Raw genomic sequence first — 20,497 nt, forward strand, 5'->3', positions numbered from 1 at the left:
TGTACCTTAGTCTAGTATAATTGTAGATTTTAAAACTGTGTTGATTTCATGCACCCATTTCATCTCCAAGATTATATATATATATAATGACAGTAGGGTTTAGTTAATCTGGCAAATCTGAGCACTGTTTGTAACTGAGACAGAGATCTCCATTGAAACTTGAGGAGATGTGTGTGATTGCTGAGATCTCAGGAGCCATATTTGAGCAGCAGGAGACTTATGCTAAAATCTGAAGTGTCTTCATCTGGTCTCATTGTTCTCTGGGAGATGTCGTATTTGATTTTCCTTTTCATTGGGAAATTGTAGAGGTAAACTTTATAGAAAAAGAGGGGGGGGGTGTATAATATGGGGGTACTTTAATCTTCATGGAGTATTAATGTGGTACACAACAGTCGTAGGATGTGTAGCTATAAATGTATGTGAATAATGATGGTGGTGGACATGCCCCACATACAAAAGGAGACTACTACAAGAAGAGGGCTGTAATCATGAGCAAATGAAGTAGTCTTTGTGTGTGTGTGTGTGTGTGTGTGTTCTCCCCATAAGGCAGTACTGTTTAACATATCCCCGCCCTTTTCTTGCTCTGGCCCATGAGGAAACCTGTTTAAAATGCCCTGAGAGAGGCCTTAAAGCAGTGAGAAGGCACACAGCGCACACACACCACCCACCCGCACAGGGCTCACTGGGTTAAACACTGGGGCTGCGTTCAGGACACTGCCTGCTTTCAGAAAGGTACTGTTCATTTCTTTCTTTCTGAATATACACATTTCCTCTTGTTATTTCCCCCCACCACGGGCCTGTTCCTCCTCTCTCTTCCTTCCCGGTACCCCCTCCTGAAAGAGCTTAAAGACCTGCACCTCGCTTTAATTCAGCTTTAAAAGCGAATCTAGGCCAACTTTCGGGTTTTAAAGCCTGTTCGAAGGCTGCACGCCCCGCACTTCATTGTGAGTTCTGCTCGGTAACGTTAGTAGAGCTGTATTGTTGTCCGTTGCATAGCTAGCTTAGCATGCAGCCCGGGGCTCCTCTCTCTGAGGTAAAACTCGCTTCCCGCGGCTTTAAAGTGATCAGAACTCGAAGTAGAGGCCGTTTAACCTGCTTTTGGTGGTTGTTTTAGCGATTTTTGCGTCGAGAAGTTGTGATTTAAAGCTTGCCTTTGTTGTGTATATGTATGCGCGCGCGCCACTGGCGAAAAAAAGGCGCCAATCTCGTGCGTTGCATTGCCTTCCAAACAATTGCCTCGGCGCGAGCTGTCTTTCTGGTGCACGGGGGTTTAAATTCGCGTTTTAAATGCACGCTCTTTAATAAACGCTTTGGTTTTTATCCAGGTGCGTGCTCTCGTTTTCCCGGTGGATTTGTTTTTATTAATATATCTTTATTTTAATTGATTTCCCTACCTCGTGCACACTTTCTCAGTTCATCAACCCCCTCGTGCACGCTCCTAGTGCTTTTTATTCTGTTGCATGCTTTCTAAAAACCTTCTCCATGCTTCTGTCTCTCTCGTGCATGATTTTACTACTGTGTTTATTCTCACTTCTCCAGTGCATGCTCTTTCTTTATATCTTCACCTCGCTCTTGTGCATGCTCTGCTTTTGCAATTGCGTGTTGAGCTCTTGGAACCGCTGGGCATCCGTAGAAAACTGCTTTTGTAGCTTTTAAAGCTCCAGCTAATCACCCTATTTCGCTCCCTCGGAGCTGCGAGTCGAGGTATTCGCCTTCTGCCTTTTGTCTCTTGTAAATATCCGCGAGGTCGGCGGCCACCGCGCGTGGGGTCTGTCTTCTCGGTGGTTGCATGTGCTGCTTTCTGGGATTTGGCCTGTACTTTTGGGGGGTTGGGGTGTGGAGGGGGGGGAGACGAGTGCATGCTGTAAACAAACTGGGGGCCGGTGTAGAAGGGGTCTGGGAGGCTTGTGCATGCTGCGACAGGCCTCGAGCCTCTTGGATGTGATCGGAAATGCTGGGTGTTTTATGGCATGGTTTTTCTTTTAATGGGTTTCCTGTTTTCTCTCCTTTCTCTTTCCACCTTCAGTCAGAAACCATGAGCGACTCCGCCAAGGACACGGTGACTCAGAAAGATAAAGACGGAGCGGAGAAGCGAGGCCGCGGGAGACCGAGGAAGAACCCCCAGACAAAGGTATCTGAAACTTGTTGCTTACACACACACACACACTGGTAACTGAGTCAATCTGCATGGTCCCATACTGCTCTCTACACGCCGGGGTTTCTCTGTGGAATCCCCCTTTCTGTCCCATGAGGGTGGGGTGGGAGTGGCAAATTAAAAATTAAATTAATGTTTTTTTGCGTATCTCGTGTGTTCCTCATGATTATTACTCACCAAGTCACTCACAAACCATTACATAATTATGACTTAATGCCCTAGTAAGGTTAAGGTTAGACACTTTCTCAGTTTTGAAATACAAGTTTTCTCTCTCTCTCATTGTTTATTATGACGTAATTGTGGTGTTGTAGTTAACAATTACACTCTAGTTTTTATCTAATAATAAAGATATTAAAGTTACTGTGTCAGAAATTGATTGAATGAATTACTATTTGAAAAGTGATTATAATTTTAATCTTTGACCCTTTTTTTTGATGGTGGTGGTTTATTTCTATAAATTTTTAAAGATACTATCGCATTGTTGAGCTAGTAACACGTTAATTTTAAGTGGTAGTTTTATTATTTTGAAATGACTCATTATTATCCTGAGATGCTGAGTCAGGAAAGTAACATGTTTATTAAGTGACAGACTTTCCTGCGTTCCTTTCTGACCAGGGCAGACTTCTGTGGTTCTCAGACCTATGTTTAGAATAGTATTCTTATGACACAAGTATTTAATTGTCTTACAAAAACTAAATGGCGTTAGAAGGAGATTAAAATTGCTGAATGTTTAAAGCAAAGTTAAAGGTAGAAGTCATGGTGGTGTTACCACAATCGGCTGTACAGGTCTACATCAGGGGGAGGACTGAAACTGTGCTTCTGATAATAGGGATGTTCTGTGAAGGATTTTAGATGGTTATACGATTAGCTTGACTTACTTAAACCCGTTTCAAGTCCTCTAGCAATGATGGTAATTAAAGCACCTCTTTGTTTCTGGGATGTCCGGTGGTTTAAATCACAATTGAAGCAGGTCACTGGGTTACTCATCCTTAAATCACTTTCGTATGTTTGTAGTTTGATGAAGCTGTAATCAAATCTGATGTTGTTTAGCTGTGTGTTAATTTTGAAGCTATAACGTGGCATATTTCCTTCTCCACAGTGGAACACGGGTCAAGTTTCTTAGTGAGTTGTCTTGTCGAAACAGCCGTGAACTCTGTTTCAGCGCCTGCTCCTTTAAATGACGATTAGCCTCTCGCTGTCCGCCCCGACCCCGAGTGCACAGCAGTGAGGAGCTGAGACAGATTCCGCTTGGTTCTTTTTCTTCTCCGTTTTTTTACTCTGTGCTCTTATTCTTCCACACTCGTTGTTTTGCTGCGTTTAACATCTTTGCAATCACACACAACACGGGTCCAGCGCTGTGATTGGACAGACTCAGACGAGGGGGCGGGGTGACTTCTCTTTTCAAAACAAAATTTAATTTAGAAGATTAAGGATTTTTGCTTCAGGGCTCTCCCTACAGTTGCAGAATATATTTCATTTTTGCAGCACACTCCTGAAATCAAGGGGAAGTGGGGGTGATTTCCTGCCCCCTCCATGGTTACATAGTGCAGTTTCTGCTGTGCTGAGCACAGAGAAGTAACAACATGGACTCTTTTGATTTTGAACCTGTGATTTTATGGTAATGTTGCCTAGTATTGCATTACATTTGTAGTAATATTATAATTTGGTAATTGCCTGTTCAGTTCTTTTGAGTCCATTTTGGGCAGAAATGACTTGGTGCACTACTTGTCAATTTGTTCTTGCACTGAGGACGCTAATGAAGCTTTAAAACAATGCAGCCTGCCTTGGGTGAGCTCTGGATCTCTTCATTAAGACCCTATATACTTGTCTGTGTTCTGTGGATTAGTAGGTCGTTTACGTGCTTCGCTGCTTATTGAGGTTACTATCTGAAATGAATGTCTGACCAAGAAGTGCAGGAATATGGTAGCGTTAGTGCTATCCTCTTGCTTTCGAGCTGGTGTGCGTGTGTGGGATTTTCATGTTTGGTAAATTTCCTAAGCAGGTTTTTCTTTCGTTTTCCCAAACCATCCGTTTGCTTGGATGCTCCTCCAGACCACAGCGGTGTAATTTGGCCTGCGTTTTGACTGAGGCCTGTAACATGAGCCCTTTAAACCCAGCTCTAACCCACTTTGCCTCAGCACAACTGCTCAGGGATTGGTCAAAAGATACCACCGAGCACTCTGATTGGCTCACAGAGCCATCAGACACCAGAGCAAAAGCTGGCACTGGATTACTGGGTTAATACCCACTGCTATAATCTGCACCTATAGATAATAAAAGCCTCCACCAGCTACCCCCATCCAGAAGCTTAGTCCTTCATCAGTGACACTGTCGGCTGGATGTTTTTGGTCGGTGGACTGTTCTGAGTCCAGACACTGAGGGGTTTAAAAACTCCAGCAGCACTGCTGTGTCTGATCCACTCTACACCAGCACAACACACACTAACACACCACCACCACCACCTCAGTGTCGCTGCAGCACTGAGCATGATCCACCACCCAAATCAAAAACGGCAGTATGCAGAGCAACAGGTGGACTACAATCTGTATATGTGGAACTACAGAGTGCTCCTGTGTGGAGAGTGAGTGTAGGAACAAGGTGTCTTTTAAGGATCTGCTCTCCTCAGAGAGTAGTACAGGGATGTGATGATGCATAAACATGTGTCTAACCAAGACGGAGAGGTAAATAAACAGAACTATGGAATGCTTCATAAATATCTGGCCATGTCAGAAAGAAGGCATTTAACACAACCACATCAAAACCAGCTGCTAGTCTCTTCATCACACGGAAACGCTGAGATGTCTCCAGAGTTTAAAACCACAACCACACACACACCCCAGGAGGGGGAGGCCAGGTCTATAGTAGTAAATGCCTCTAGCTAATTCCTCATACTCACCAGAAGGGTGGAGATCCTGAGCTTAAGCTTCGAAGAACCCACATCCCATGGTTTTCTTGAGTATATCATTGCTGTTAGAACAAATCTTTGTCTCCATTTCTCACCTTTCTGTATCAGCTGTCGAACACTTCCATGGCAAATGAACCAATAAGACTTCTGGGAATTTTGTAGTCTTTTTCCTGCTCCTGTAGAGGTGTCGTGGGTTAGTTTTTGCCCTTCACAGCTTCATTTATAACTGAGTTATGACCTGAAACCTTTTCAATCATTTCATTTTACTTTGCCACATTCTCTGCTGGATGTAACATGCTTATTGTTGCTGTTTACAGTTCCTCTGATTAGCTGTATGGTGTTTACCTGAATAAGAACCTCAGTATTGATTTATACACTCATCTTCTGGGAGTTGGAGAGGCTAACATGTTCTTTTTGATGGTGCAAATCCCCAAAACACACATTTAAATGAAACAACACACAACCAAGGAGGGTCTCAGTGAGACATGTCCACTTTTCTCCGCCGTCCGACGCCCCTGACTCAACGTGTCCCCTTTATAGAACGCTGCTCATTGCTGTTGGTGAGTGTTTAATTTGACTTTACCGTTTTTGTCAAATTAAGAGTACAATCAGAACCTCTAAAATGGAGTCAATAAGCCAACGCAACCCGTGCACAACAGTGAACAGTAGCAACAATAAAAGTGAATTTTTGAATCTCAGAGATGCAGAAGGCGTGTGTTTGAACATGTCTGTCCCTCCTGACTCACTCTCACATTGTTGGTGGGATTACAGTCTGCTTTAGGAGCCGGAGGAGAGGTCTGAGCGTGAGTTAGTTATCCACAAAATAACACGTTTCTCAGGGTAAAGTTGGTGTTTTATTGTATTAACTACTGCTTGTGATTATAAAAATCACAACCTCGTGTGTTATCCAGCAGAGCCTGTTAAATACGTTTTAGTTGTGGGAACATGTTAAAGGGTTCGTATCATGGGAAATTTGCTCCCCACTTTTTTATAATCCATATGGATGGATGGATGGACAGCATGTGCTGTAGTATTCTTTTCTACAGTAGCCTTTTCATGACGTCCTATCTCAGAGTTTCAGCACAGATTTTAGGTTTGACGCAATCAGTATTTGATTAGTCAGGCAGAGTTTATACAATTTTTTTTTTTTTTTTTTTTTTTTTTTTTTTTTTTTTTAATTTAATGTTCGATTTGTCTGTAAAATTGCATGTCCAGGGTTCCTCGGAGAGAATTCAAGACACAGGGTGTAGATAGTAATACTAATTTAAATGTTAACTCATGTTAAAGACAGTTATTTATATTCAGGGAGCTTCTTGTGATTCAGGTAAAGTATAAAATTAAGGAAATTGGATAAATATAAGCTACATTCTTTTGTCAGCGCTCTGATGGAGAAACTAGAACAATTACTTACACAGCTTCATGTTTAAAAGTACAGAATTTGTAAAGTTGTTATATTTTGAGTTACGGGGTCTTTTATTTTGACATGCTTATGACGAGACAGGTGAGCAGGAAGTGACCTTGTTGACTGCTTAGTTGGATCTTATTTAACATTCTATTCATATTACTAAAATGTAATTGGTTTATTTTCTTTATATAAATGCTGTATTTCAGATAAACATTGGTTTTATTTATTTAGTTTTAATATCTCTCTCTCTCAACGCAGCGGCACAATCATCTTGGGCCGTGGCAGAAAGTCGACCCGTGTTCAAAATTTCCCATAAATCTTAAATGTATGGTGTTACTATTTGAACACACTTTGTATCAGTGGTTTTTGCGATGTTTGGTGAATTTGAGCCGGTCCTTAAGTGAAGCGGAGTCTGTTTCCTGTAATTCTGCTAGAGTTTGTTTATATGAGCACATTGCTGAAATTTTCTCTACACAAATACATCTGGCTCTCCCCAGAAAACAATGTGCATCATTGTATTTACATTTTCTCTGCATTAACTGGACAAGTGTCCACCAGCTGCTGCAGGACACAGCTCTGTGATAAAACGCACGTCCTCCTTGTCCGTCCGTAGTAAATGGGCGTGGTTATCTCTGAGGCGCTAGCTGTGGTTGTGATGTCACAGCGAATTGTAATTGGTCTAACTATTTATAAACAACTAAACTTATTAGCTTGTTTTATCCGTTCACTCCTGTGGGTAGATGGGTCTCTCTTAAAATTGAGTTTGTTTCAGAAACTATTGTGAACGTGGCTGGTTAATAAATGGCTAATATAATGTAACCTTTCGGTCTTCTTGAATTACATTAACTTGTGTAGCTTGACCCTGATAAATAGCTGGGGTTTTAACAAGTCTAAATTTTTAGTAACAATTTTGAATTTTGATAATTCTTTGTGTCTTATCGTTTCTTACAATTTTTAAATAGTTTTACTCAATTTTAAAATCACTGACCTGGAATAGACAGGGCTTTAAAGAACAGTAGATGAGGTTTTGGTGTTTTTGCTCCAGTTGGATACAGTTGCAAAATAATTCAATTTTGTTTACAGGTCTGTGAAGCATCACAATAAAAGCTCAAAAATAAGAAGTGCTAAAATATAAAGCTGTAAATACGATGTTAAATTAATATTAGTGTTCCTTTTTAATTGCATATGTTTAATTTAAATATTTTATTACTCCGCTGTCGTCGTCTGTCATTCCTCAATGTTAAGTGTCCTTGGATTTAAAACTGTAATTTATATATTTTTAGCCCTACTCTGCACATTATCTGTGTGTAGATCTCCTCCAGACCGAGGCTTTCGTTGCCCTCTCTGAACCCTGGTCTGGGATCAGTGTCTGGGTTTCTCCTGCAGCCTGATGCTCTTAAAGGAATTTGGCCAGCAGTCGCTATGTGCCACCTGTTGGTCTTAAAGTAGCAACCGGTGTCAGTTGCTCTGACCTTGAACGGGAATTTCTTTGTGCTGCAACAGGAGTCTTCCGCTCCAGAGAATGGCACTCGGCAGCCCACAGCTGACTCTTAAACCTGGACGCTCGCAATATGCTGCTCTGTAACTGATTACGCTTCATAATTACATGCAACCGGATGGCATGGTTTATTCATTCCTTGTTGCCTCACTTTGAAACTGGATGCTCTGCAGGCATGGTGCATGCAAAATCATAGGTGCTCAGAAGGGAGTGGAGGTATATCTTACTCTGCTCATCTCTCCTTTGTGGGAACCCGTATCGTTGATGGGAGCTGACACTTTCAGTGAGAACTGCACAGGAACAGGAAGGGCTTGGGCTTTTATTTTGAATTGCGAAATATTTTAAGAAAAAAAAAATTGAAGTGGCTGAAACACAGCACTGAATGACATGTTATTTTCTTAAAGTTTGTTGGCTGCTACAGTTCAGTGACATGTTTTAATCAGCCTTTTCCTCATCCAGCTTCAGGACTTGGGCAAAGAGGCGGAGCTAAAGTGTCAGCACTTGAGCTTGTTTTATCCCGTGTCTTCAGGCTAATGGCTGATGTTCTACTCCGTCTCCTGTTCCTGAGCCCTACAATGTTGCAAGTGTTTATGCTTCTGCATTAGTGTCTGCGTCTATCTGTTATTACACCAACAAACCTGAACCCCAAAGCTTTCTCCCCCTTTGTACTACAATGTAGTGGTGGCGTAGTTTTCTTTTTATCTGAAATTCACTCGGTAGGGAGTAGGATTTTATTTGGAACAGAGCATAGTTTACATGTGGTCCCAGGAAATACAATCAAAGCTGGCACCTCTTCCCCTTTTATGCTCCTTGTAGTATAAGTATTTTTTTGTCCTTTGTAGGGCTCTGCTTTTTTGCTATTTTTCTTCCTGACGTCCAAATCAATGTTTGAGAAAATCTATCACAGGGAATGTGCTGCTGTCTGCTGTCTCTGTAGTGGGGTGGAGTTCATATTTCTGCACTTCTTTGCTCACCTTGATCCATGTTCATCCGACTGGGTCAGTCCATTGTTGTGGTTTCTCCACTTCTGGAGAGATGTACCACAGAAAAGCCTGGGGGGGGGGGGGGGTCGTGTCACGGTGTGCGGGTTGGATGGCTCCAGATCCATGCATTGAACATGTGACTTTACATAACATGCTCTTTAAACCTGCTGCTGAATCCTGTGATCAGCTGAAAGTCGGGCTTGCGTGCCTCTATGCTGGTGTTAACCGCATGTTTTCAGTGCCACTGTGAGCTGTGTGTTCACTGCTCTGCTTTGATCATAAATGTCAAACAAAACCACATGCCTTGTTTCGATGAAAAGTGCGGTTTGGTGGATCTGAGTTCTTATTATGATTGAGAGATTTCAGCTTGTAGAAGGGCTTTACGGATGTCGAGTACCGAGACAGAAGTAGCATTGATTATTGATTTGTGCATGTTTTTTTTTTTTTACTGAAGATTTAATAGTCTCAAAATAGGCAGCTTTGAGGTTGGGACACGTTTGAAGGATTTAGCTGATTGGTTGGGTATTAACTTCCACTGCTTGTTGGCCATGACTAGCTGAAGAAAACATGCATGATGAGTAATTCACAACGTTTAATTTCAGGGCTTAACTGGGTGAAACACAAAGTTAGACCGCTAAGCTTCTGATCTGCTTTGGTCTAAACATCAGAACTAACCCCTCTGTCTCTATCCAGCAGGAGCCAAGTGGATCTCCCACCCCCAAGAGACCGAGGGGAAGACCAAAGGGCAGCAAAAACAAGGCCAGCTCCACAGCATCCAAGGGCAAAGTAAGTGTGGTTCAGGGATAGATTTAGAATTAAATAGACGCCCCACAACAGAAACCTGCAAAATATGACACCATCATTTCTGCAGTATTTTATATAAATCCCTATAAAATCTGCTTTTTATTTATTAATTTAAATATGCAAATCCTCTTTGAGCTATGCTTTATTTAATTGATTCTGGCTGAGCGTTATGTAAGCCAGTGTTTAAAATCCTGATTCCTATAGAAAAGTTTAAGCACCTACTCTATCAATATGCTGCTGCCTGAATGCATTGACAGTTCTCCTCCTCCTGACAGAGGCTGGAAACCTCTGGGATCTGCCTCTGGGTTCCTCCTTGACTAGTTGTAGTCGTCTTTAATGTGTTCAAGAACCCACGCTTGGTTTCTTGCTCCCATAAATTTTGATCAAAGATGTCTGAGGTGAGAAGGTAAGAGACCAAGACCACAGATGAACAACAGTGGTGCTCTGTTAAAGTTTTAGTTGTGTGACTCTTCAGCATCCAGCTTCAGGTTTGATCTCGTTTCTTTTTGCAAACCGTTTCTCTGAGGTTATAAGGGTCCCACTGAAATCTTGGCCCACTCTCTGAGAACTGACCAAGAAAGTATATTTTATTACTGTATCTAGAAACTAAGTTGTTTTGCCTGTAGCTTGGATATCATTGTCTTGGTGAAACTCAGTAGAACTTGAACATTTTTCAATAGCAAATGATCTCATTCAGTGTATTTTATAGTAGTGATTTGTGTTTTTATTAGTTTGCCTTTTTATATTGTATAATTTTATAAAAACAGAGCTAACAGAATGGACCCAAAATTGACCAGGCCCCACTTTAAAAGAAACACAAATGTTTGGTTTGAATGGATTCAATAAACAAAACATTTAGGAAGTTTCTAATCATTCTGAAGTGCTGATGTGTCTATAGGTTCATTGTCTATTTCAATTGTTTATTATAATACAAGGAACACTTCCTTCTGTGATGCCCCCTTTAAATTCATTACCAAGACAATGACCCCAAGAATACATGCAAAATAACATAAGTTTTTATACATGGACATAAATGAGGTGAGATCTCATCCTCATCCTTTAATAAAAACAAACACATTCTCTCAGCAAACATCTTACGGTCCATGTAGACTTTTAACATGAGTGTAGGAGGTATGAGGCAGCGACTGATGAAGGGGAAGGTAATGTGTATAACTCTCACTCATAGTTAACTTGTAACAAGCTTTAAATCAAGGCCGAAGATTGTTTTGTAAAGGAGCTGTTTGAGTCACTCCTCTGTTTACAGTTGTCACTTTGAATACCGACGCACGATAGTGGTTTTCCTGAGTCTTACAAAGACTGCAAATGAAACCAGAACATGCTTTATTTCTCCTGCACTTTCTGTGTAGCAGCAACTTTCTGTGGCATGATGCAGGTGCAACCGAGTGAAATGTTGCCACCCGTCACCAGGGCCACCACGAGAAAATATTGTGAAAACATTCGTACATGCAAACGCATGCCAGGGCCGCATGACGTGAGCGAGAGATCTAATCGCGTGTTTGACACGTGATTATTTACTGCCTGGGTTGGGTCATAGACCGTGCAGCATTGGGCCCTGTTGTTATTTTAACTGATACTTGAAGCATTTAAAAGGCCAGGTCTTGATTTGTTTGGTTTTAATGTTTTTTGATGTGAAGCAGCTCTTAACTCATTCCTTCACTTGTTAGTTTACTTCAGTTACTCCAAGTTGTTGCCACCCACTCGTGCATATGATCTGCGCCACAAGGGGGAGCTATTCAGTGCTTCACAATGCTGTCCCCCCTCACTCCCAGGGTTTTGGAATTGAGGTTCATTTTACAAATCAGTCAAAACCATCTCTTTCCCTGCTTTTGGAGACAATTACTTTTTTCATTGGTGACCGATTTTCAAAGTAAATTTGAGGTTTTGAAAGGATTTTGAAATTGCAAATTCAAAATTCAGCCTTCAACCATGGCAGCAACTCAACTCCCCACCCATTTTTATTTTATATATATATATTATTAAAAATAAACAAACACACACAGAGCTTATGTCCACTGAGGCAGTGCTGAACAGTGTGCACTGCCAGCTGTCTCTGATTGTGGGACCAGGTGTCGTTCATGTCCGTTTCCAACAGACCGGCCAACGAACCCACTGCCCTCTGGATATCTGCCACAACACACACGATTACCCTTCACTAGTGTGTGTGTGTGTCTCTCTCTCTCTCACTCTCGCTCTTATTTTTGTGGAGGATTTCCCACATTAAGGAGTGTCCTGCTGCAGTCTTTTAGGGTGAAGTTTGTCTTACAATAGTGACTGAATATCAGTACAGGTTTAACCCTTAAGACTCTTCAGGGCATTCCTGAACATATTTTAAGACTTAAAGACGGTCACCTATTTTTGCCGCAATATTCGTGACTGATGATATATTCAATTTTATGTGCAACATTCAGGAGCTCAAGATTCAAACTTTAGTCCCTGAATGAACCAGTTTATGCTCCATGGAGTGGGTCTCCCACATGGGGCCTGCTATGTGCAAGAGAGTACAGTACGGTATCTCTGACACAGGTCACTAGCAGCCAGTTTCCATCAACATGAACCCATTTGAACAGTTCCATATTTGGTTTCCACCAGCATAAATTAGTTCTCCAAATGGGAAACTTGGTTCCAACTTGGAACCAAGAATAGTAGGTTCTTTTAGCAATACATCTGTGGGTGTGTTGAGATGAAGAAGCTCCAGAAAGAGCTCAGAGCTTCAAATAAAATACTACAGTGCCATGGAGCTGGAAGAGGTCATTGACAGCATGTTGTATGAATAAATACAAGGAATCCTAAATAGGACACTTCTGGGTTTGTTTGGTTTTTTTTTTTAACTGTGTTTTGTGCAAAAAAAGGTGCATTAGCCAGTTCACTGGACAGAATAGAACCTGTCAAGAAACAAACATTTGCTAGAAAAGGGCTGTAGCTTTCAGTGTTAACTATTTCATACTGTTCATTGCAGGGAACAGTGTTCCAGTGTGTTTGATGGTAGAAAATCTGTGGTTTAAGTTTGTGATCGAGGGTGTGTTTTACTCTGCTGTTTTTGGCTCATGTTTTCTGCTTTGTGTATTTTTCAGAAACCAGCTGCTACCACAGCGTCTGCAGGAGGAAAGCCCAGAGGGAGACCTAAGAAAGCGGTCAGTATTTGCTCCTTTCCTCTCAGGCTGAGAAAAATATCCAGATATTTACAGGCCTTTTTCAAACTGTTCTTATTGATTTTCTACAGCATATGACTCAAGACAATAAGTGTTCGCTGGTGTAATTCTCACACCTCTGCTGTTGGGTGGGGGTATTTTAGCTGGCATAGCAGGTCTTGGTAGTTGGTGTCCTCCTCCGAGTGTGTTGAGCTGTCCAGTGGAATTGGCTGCAGTTTAGAGGCGATGGTTGCATTCATGAAAATGGAGAAGAGAACAGGGCGAAAACGCCTAAAAACCAGAGCTTCTGCTCCTCACTCGCATTTCTTCACACTCTCAAAACTGACTCATTGGGAGCACTGAGCTCAGTTACGTGTTGAATTATCGTTCCGTGTGGTGTTGCCCTTGGCAACAAAACATTTGCATGTAGCTTATCAGAAAGGGGATTTCTAGAGGGGGGTTTTGTGAGGTTCTCTTCTTTGTCTTTAGCCTGTAAGGTTTGTGTTTTTTTTGTTTGTTTGTTTGTTTTTTTTTTCGCTCTAATCTTTCTGTACATTTTATTGTTGCTTTCTCTCGTCAGTTGTTTTATCTCTTTTGTCTTCTCTATTTTTCTGCTTTCCTGTTCTTTTCCTGCCTCTACTTCTCTTGTTCCCTTATTCTCTCTTTTCACTCTGCTTGCTGCTTTTTTGTCACTTGTTCTTCATTCCAGTTGCCTTTATTACTTTTTTGTTCACTTCTGCTCACTTGTTCTCTCCCTTTTTGGTGCACACTCATGCTCTCATTCATTTCTAAAATAGGGTTTTGGGTGTGGGGTTGCTAGATCTGAACCCCCCCGCACACACTTTCGTAGTTCTCCTTTTGTCAAGTTTTTTTCTTCTGTGCATTCCTCTCTCATGAGGCATTGCTATGGCACAGAGTCTTGGTTCTTTTCCACGTCTAAAATATTTAAACGTGCCCCAGAAAACTTTAGGACGTGAGTCACACGCGGACCCCTCTTTCATTCTGACCACAAACTTATAAACATTTCCTCTTGGATGCTTATTTTACGCTGTGACTGGAGCTGATTCATAAATGCAGTTGTCCAACAACCGGGGCAGTGTGGGTCCAACTGGAGTTCACGTTTAGAGATTAACATGGAATACACTTTCAGACTTTTATGGCATTTTTCTTTGGTTTTCACACGTTTTGAAGATTTAATGCACCAGCAATTTAAAAAAAAAAAAAAAATCTAGGATTTGTTAATGTCCCATCCATAGACGATTATTTTTGGTGCATAAAATAATTTGATTTTAATTGCATTTTATTTTTATTTATTTATTTATATTTTGCAACTAGGGTTCCATATTGTGACGGGGTTTAAGTAGGCCAATCAGCCACAAGAATAAAACCACTGTCAGATGAAGCCAGTAACTGGTTTGGTGGGGGTTTATCAGGCAGAAAGTGAACAGTTGTTTCCTGAAGTCATGGGGTGTTATCGTTATCCAGTGGACATTACCTTCCAAAAGTGGTCCAAGAAAGCACGAACCAGTGGCGCGTTCCCTAGACTCTGAGGACTCCTGTGTGATTGAATCTAGCCCTTCTGGTCCGATCCCACAGAAGAGCGGCTCAGCTTATTTAGCCTTTTCCCGCCCAAATGGAGTAGATTCAGTTCTGATTTATAAACCTAAATTCAGCATGTTTCCACCAACAGAAATTGTCTCCAAAAAAGTAATGTTCTTCAGGGGCAAAGCGCAACAGTTGATGATGAAGCTCCAGAAAGAGCGCAGTGCTTCAAATAGTGTTATCACATAGTGGAGCTGGACAGGATCGCTAACGGCATGATGGAAAAACGCGTCTCTTCTGTGAGTGATAACTGCAGAGAAGTATCCAGTGTGCTTCAAATCACAGTTCATGAGCTTAGCAGGACAGAACCCATTTTAGCGGTGGATAAAACACAACTTTATTCATTTATCTATGACTCCGGTGCTGAATTAGCCACCGCAGCTGAAACTGAGCTAAACCGAACCCCTGAATGAGACGCTTTGACAAGGGCCACGTTCTTCCTCTGCTTCCAACATCAACACTCTGCTGATTTTTATCTGACCCCTCACCAGGGCACACACTAACTCACTCCTCAGTGTTATTCCCTTCACCTGCCCCTGGTTTTAATCTTGTGGCTGATCAGTGCATGTGAGCTGAAAGTCATTTCTGAAGTTTTTATTTGGAGAGCTGTTTCGTGGGAGTGTTTCCACTCACTGTTTTCATTGCGAAAATATTTACACACGTCCGTTTTCCTGAATGAGTCCAGAGTGAGTCAGTTCGCCACAGAACTGGCCGCTGGCTTTTTATGAATGAAAGGAAAATGAGGGCGGAGCTGAACTCCAGTGAGTCACTCATCTTAGCAGGGTGACTCATTGATTCACCAATTCACTGACTCACTGATTCACTGAGTCAGTTTGTATAAACAGCTGCCCACCCACTTCTCCTTTTTTAAAAAGTGGACAGGTGACAGCATTTATTCACATTTAAACCCCCCCCCCCCCTAAACATTTATTATATTATCTTGGAAACCCCCTCAGTGAACTCTAGTGAAACGATAACCATTATACCCTGTAAACCTTGTGTATAAACTCTAGCCACCTGCGTAACGTGAATTTGCCAGCTCCATCTTCCCTTGGTTTAAATTCCCCCCGCTTTCCCTGTAGTGCTTTTACAGATACAATATTATACAAATATTAAAAACTGCAAACCGAATACTGTTTGACCCTTTTATGCGTGTACGTACATATGTCTGCAGTATGACAGAAATGTGTATGTCAATTTGTAGTGTACTACATTTCAACATAGCAGCTGTCCTTCCCACTGTTTTTCTTTGGTCGTATGGTCCAACAGTGTGGACACATGCTCAGTCGTACGGTGCCTGTAATCTCTCTAGAAAAACCATGCTATGAATTGGGATGCACTGTAGCAGCTGCACGTGAGTCTAACAAAGTCTTGCCCAACGTAAAGCTTATGTTAGAGGGGTTTAAACCCCCAGCATTGGGAGCCTGGGACCTGGACTGGTGAGACTTATCTCATCGCTTTTTGGGATGAGCTTGAGAACTAATCAGCTGTAACATCAGTTCCAGACCTCTCTATGACTTGTTTAAATGCCATCAAATCCTCACATTGGTGTTCTAGTGAGGGACAAATCCTCATTACCCTTCAGAAGAAATGCTTGGAGTTGTTCATAAATCTTTGGCCTTTCAGTGCATCACTTAAACGATGCATTCACACCGTAATCAGTGCACATTGTTTATTACACGATTAGCAAAAATGTTCTTACACCCTCTGTTCTTTCTTTTTTTTTAGGAGAAAGAGGAGCAGCCATCCAAGTCTTCTGAGGAAGAAGAGGAAGAGGAGGAGGAGCAGTAATTTTAGTTTCTCAGCGCTACCTCATAATTTCAATATTGCAACTTCTTCCCATTGACCAGAGCTGGACTTAAGAACCCTTCCTCAACAACACAACCCCTGAATGAGATCAACAACAGTGCCACTCTCCCATCGCCGCAGCAGCAGCACCACGGCCTCCACATCTGCGCATTACCGCCCCCTAGTGACGGGGGTCTGCACACTACATCTTTTAAGCCTCATTCTCTCTGTAACGCCACTGGGGAAAAACAAACAGCAACAAAACCAGACTCTCAGATACAGTGTGTGTGTGTTTGGGCTCTGCATGCATGTGTGCGTGATTGTGTGTATAAATGCTCCATATGGTTGGGATATTTGGATACGTTTTGGCTGCGAATATGATCTGTGTCGTCATACTGGACAAAAATGCTCTGATAGTCGTCTTAAACGTCGGACCGAAGCCAACGCAGTTCTTCGGACCGGGTTCACTTTTTAACAGAAGCAGACTTCTTTTGTTTTGTTTCTTTCCTCATCTTCTCTCTTTCAGCTTCTGTCTTTTGAGGTTGTACTGGACAAAGGTGACTCAGCCTACTTTTATAGTCTCCTCTTTCTCTCCGTGTGTGTGTTTGCGTGGTGGAAGTGGGGAATGTGACTGTTGTTTTTAGAGATAGTGGCGGTAACGCACCATATAAAGCATTAAATACGTTACATTAGCATTATAGAGATGAGCTAGTTTTTACCTGGATCTAAACCCGTCATTGCATTAAAATAGATTATAAACGTCCCCCAGCTACCCCCCCCCACCTTGTTCCTCAAAGGGGTTGATCTGCTCTACTGTATCAGATACACACTCAAAACTATAGCACTCATCCACGACAGATATGCAGTCATTGTCCTGAGTTTATTGTGAGTTAAAGATGTGGCGTCTCTTAATGCGTAGCTACGACTTGAATCTTGAATCATTGAATCTCATGTCAGTTCACAACGATGAAATGTATATAATAGGATTCCTTAATCCTTGTTAATTTATGGTTTGAAACTATTCTCATTGAGATTCCCCACAATTCAGACGTGGAGATGCAAAATGTATAGAAACTACTGTACTCGTGTCCAGTGGTGCTGGTGGCAACCTGATGTCTTCATGTCTATAACACACACACACACAGCATCTACTTTCCACACGTACCAGTGAGATTGTGTCGTATTTTCCATGAAGCATTAAACTCTTGGGACGTCCGGTTCCTATCAGCACCACTGTTCAGTTCTGATTCGGGGGCATTGAACTACTTTGATTTTCCAGATAAAAATCAGTTTTGAGTGGATCCAGCTGTCGGTTCTCAGTCACCTGTAGTTGGCGCTTTGTTCCCACTTGCGGTTCTAATAAAATAATCTAGAGCAAACGTAAAGAGGGGTGAAGCATTAACAAACGCAGGGCGATGCGCTGTTTGAGGTGAAACTGTTTGTGAAACAGCTTTTGAATGCGTTTTTAGTAACCGGAGCATTCCAGTTTGTCCCCCTTTTCCGTTCCCCGTTTGGCCACAAGTTGGCGCAATAGTTTCTCAGCACCGCTGCTCCTCAGCCTGGTTTCTGAAATGTTATGAGGTTTTGTTTGTTTTTTTTATTTCTTTAAAACACAAACTCAGAGTCAGGGAACGCAGATCGGTTCAGTGACTGAACATTTTCTCTCAGAACTTAATGCTGCTACGAACACGGTTAATTAAAAAAAAGAAAGAAAAAAAAACCCGGAATACTGCAACTTTGGCAGCCGTCCTCCTTCAGGGCCCTGCCTCCACACCTCATACCTCACTTTATGGCAGTTCATGATGGAAAAAAATATATATATTAAACACGAGGAATGACGTTCAGACCGGTCTCAGTGCAGCCTTCTGCAGAAGTGTGAGCAAAGGTTTTGTTTTTCGATACAATTCTCTTTAGTTTTCTGTTTTTTGTCTTTTTTCCAAGTGCGGTGTTCAGTTATGGGCTGTTTATTTTTATTTTTTTTTCATTTTTAGTCTGGTTTGTGGTTGTGACTAACTATAAAATAGAATTTTGTTTTTCTGATTTTTTTCACGAATTTTTGCGTATAACAGTGTGCGCACGCCGGTGCACAGACAAGACCCTTATTTGTTTTGTTTCTTTGTTTTTTTGGGAAACGGACGCGCCACAGGAACGACTGCATTGGGTTGGAGAGGAGGATGTCGTCAATTTCTTGCAAAACTGTTCGCCCACTGTGGTGTGTCTGAGTTTTTGTGTGTGTGTGTGTGTGTGTGTAATATAATCGTAGTGCTGCACCGATACTGTAACGTACTAAACAGATCTTTATGGCTATTTTTCTTGTTGGAGGATGGCGTTGTCGTCTGAGTAGTGACTGAATTGACTCCCTGTGCGGAAATGTAGTTGTACGAGAGGTTTAAAGTCTTTTGTTTAGTGTATAACTGTGATTCAAACGTCCTCCCGCTCTGTTTTTAAACATGGTAATGTGAGTATTAAGAATGGCAGTTGATATTGTGTTAAGATTGATTATTAATACCGATTACGGTCAAAATCCCGGTCTGTAATTCGTCTAAACCCAAACTCGCTGGTGGAAACTGAACCAATCCATCCGTCTCCTGCAGCACCTTTTTCCTGATGGAGCTCAATACATTCATAGGTTGTTTTTAAATAAGCTGATAATTGTCGTACTAAGAGGCATTTGAATTACAGTTATACATTACCCAAGCCTTTTTAAAACGTGTATCCCTAATAAAGTAATCGGTTGTGAAACTGTAACATGGCTTTTAATCTTCTCCTCTGTGATCTTCAACCTCAGCGTCTCCTCGGTCCGTAGTCTGCGTCGTGCCCTGGTACAGAGCTGCTTTTTCTCTGTGAAGAAAGTGTAGAATCCTGTGGTGAAAATGATCCTCGATCCAGAGCTGAACATCAGTCGAGTTCTTGGTTAGCCGGATAACTCGAGCTCAGAGATGTCGGGGATTGGGTTATCTTGCAAAACTGGGAAGGTCTTAATCAAATTCTCCCCAGGTAAATATTTTTGTATTACCACAGTGACAGATATCACTTGTTCATTGATCTATAACTGATTCCCCTTGGTCAGGTTCATGGTGGGTCTTCAGCACCAGGTCCATCACCCACTTCCTCATAGAGAAAACTACCCTGGGTCTGTAAATCCATATATGGGCGTCAGGAAACAAGGCTTCAGTGGTTTATTAAAACAGTATCGGTGCATCCCTTAGTCTAGTCTGGTTTTAGTTTTGTAATCGTTCTTGTTTGGTTCACAATTTGTTTCATTGACATTGAAATGGTTTTGTTTCGCAGGCTCATTTTTAACTAAACATTTTTCTCCTCGGCCCTGGATCCACGTTCACACTGTGGTTCTGAAACCGTTTCAAACGATCTATATTTTCAGCGCCCGTGTTTTTGTTTATTTTTTTTCCTCTTTGTGCCTGCACACATGGATTATGTTTTGGGATCAGTCTTTTCAATGTACAAACTGTATTTTTTATTGTGGCCTGCAAGAATTTGTATTCAGACTGGTAATAAAGAAAACTATTCATAAGCCTGGTGCAGTGATGGAGTGATTTGACAAATGATTATTTTTAAAAAAGGTAGTTGGTGACATCTAGTGGTGAGGAGAGATATGAAATTGACTCGGTGCCCCTCCCTTCCCGCTCTCTTCAAGCTGTTTTGTAAAATTTTCAAACACACACCGATAGTGCCCTCTAACACCAGAGTTTAAGGCCGAAGTGATGGCTCTGCTGGAGGAGGACCTGTTCTCCATGTGGATGAGAAGGACAGTTTTAATCAAACGACACAATGATTTATAATTACAGGTGATTATTATAAACATGGCTTCTCACAGTAATCCATTTTTGCTGATATTTCTGCTTTATTTTGCTTTTATTTTAAAATAAAATCAGCATCGGGTGCATGACAGGTTTGGGTTTTTTTGCTGCTTATGATCCAGTTATGAGCTTTTCCAAACAGCTGCAGGGTCTCTGGGTGGTATTCTCTCCTTGGGTGACTGGAGTGTGGTGTGTTCTCCGTGTCTGCATGGGTTTCCTCCGGGTGACTGTGAGGAGTGTGGTGTGTTCTCCCTGTGTCTGCGTGGGTTTCCTCCGGGTGACTGTCTGTGAGGAGTGTGGTGTGTTCTCCCTGTGTCTGCGTGGGTTTCCTCCGGGTGACTGTCTGTGAGGAGTGTGGTGTGTTCTCCCTGTGTCTGCATGGGTTTCCTC

General features: G+C 41.9%; 1 protein-coding gene across 6 annotated transcripts; it reads left to right on the top strand.

Annotated features, from left to right (window-relative positions):
• The first annotated feature begins 587 nt into the window (after nucleotides 1–587).
• Nucleotides 588–19,809, top strand: hmga1a (high mobility group AT-hook 1a). 6 transcript variants are annotated; one of them, XM_066672406.1, is made up of 5 exons: nucleotides 588–732; nucleotides 2,027–2,131; nucleotides 9,640–9,732; nucleotides 12,843–12,902; nucleotides 16,230–19,809. In XM_066672406.1, the coding sequence occupies exons 2-5, from the start codon at nucleotides 2,036–2,038 to the stop codon at nucleotides 16,290–16,292; spliced, it is 312 nt and encodes a 103-aa protein (XP_066528503.1). In that variant the 5' UTR covers nucleotides 588–732; nucleotides 2,027–2,035; the 3' UTR covers nucleotides 16,293–19,809. The 6 variants fall into 6 exon arrangements, with proteins under 6 accessions (XP_066528503.1, XP_066528505.1, XP_066528506.1 ...); XM_066672408.1 differs by having other exon boundaries at nucleotides 9,643–9,732; XM_066672409.1 differs by lacking the exon at nucleotides 588–732 and adding an exon at nucleotides 817–944 and having other exon boundaries at nucleotides 9,643–9,732.
• The last annotated feature ends 688 nt before the right edge of the window (nucleotides 19,810–20,497 follow it).

This window comes from Hoplias malabaricus, chromosome 5 (assembly GCF_029633855.1).
Source record: "Hoplias malabaricus isolate fHopMal1 chromosome 5, fHopMal1.hap1, whole genome shotgun sequence".
Taxonomy (NCBI): domain Eukaryota; kingdom Metazoa; phylum Chordata; class Actinopteri; order Characiformes; family Erythrinidae; genus Hoplias; species Hoplias malabaricus.

Coding starts and splice junctions, on each gene's coding strand:
- hmga1a (XM_066672404.1), top strand. CDS start 1,007: ATGCAGCCCGGGGCTCCTCTCTCTGAG. Junction 9,733..12,842: donor CCACAGCATCCAAGGGCAAA/GTAAGTGTGGTT, acceptor TGTATTTTTCAG/AAACCAGCTGCTACCACAGC. Junction 12,903..16,229: donor GAGGGAGACCTAAGAAAGCG/GTCAGTATTTGC, acceptor CTTTTTTTTTAG/GAGAAAGAGGAGCAGCCATC.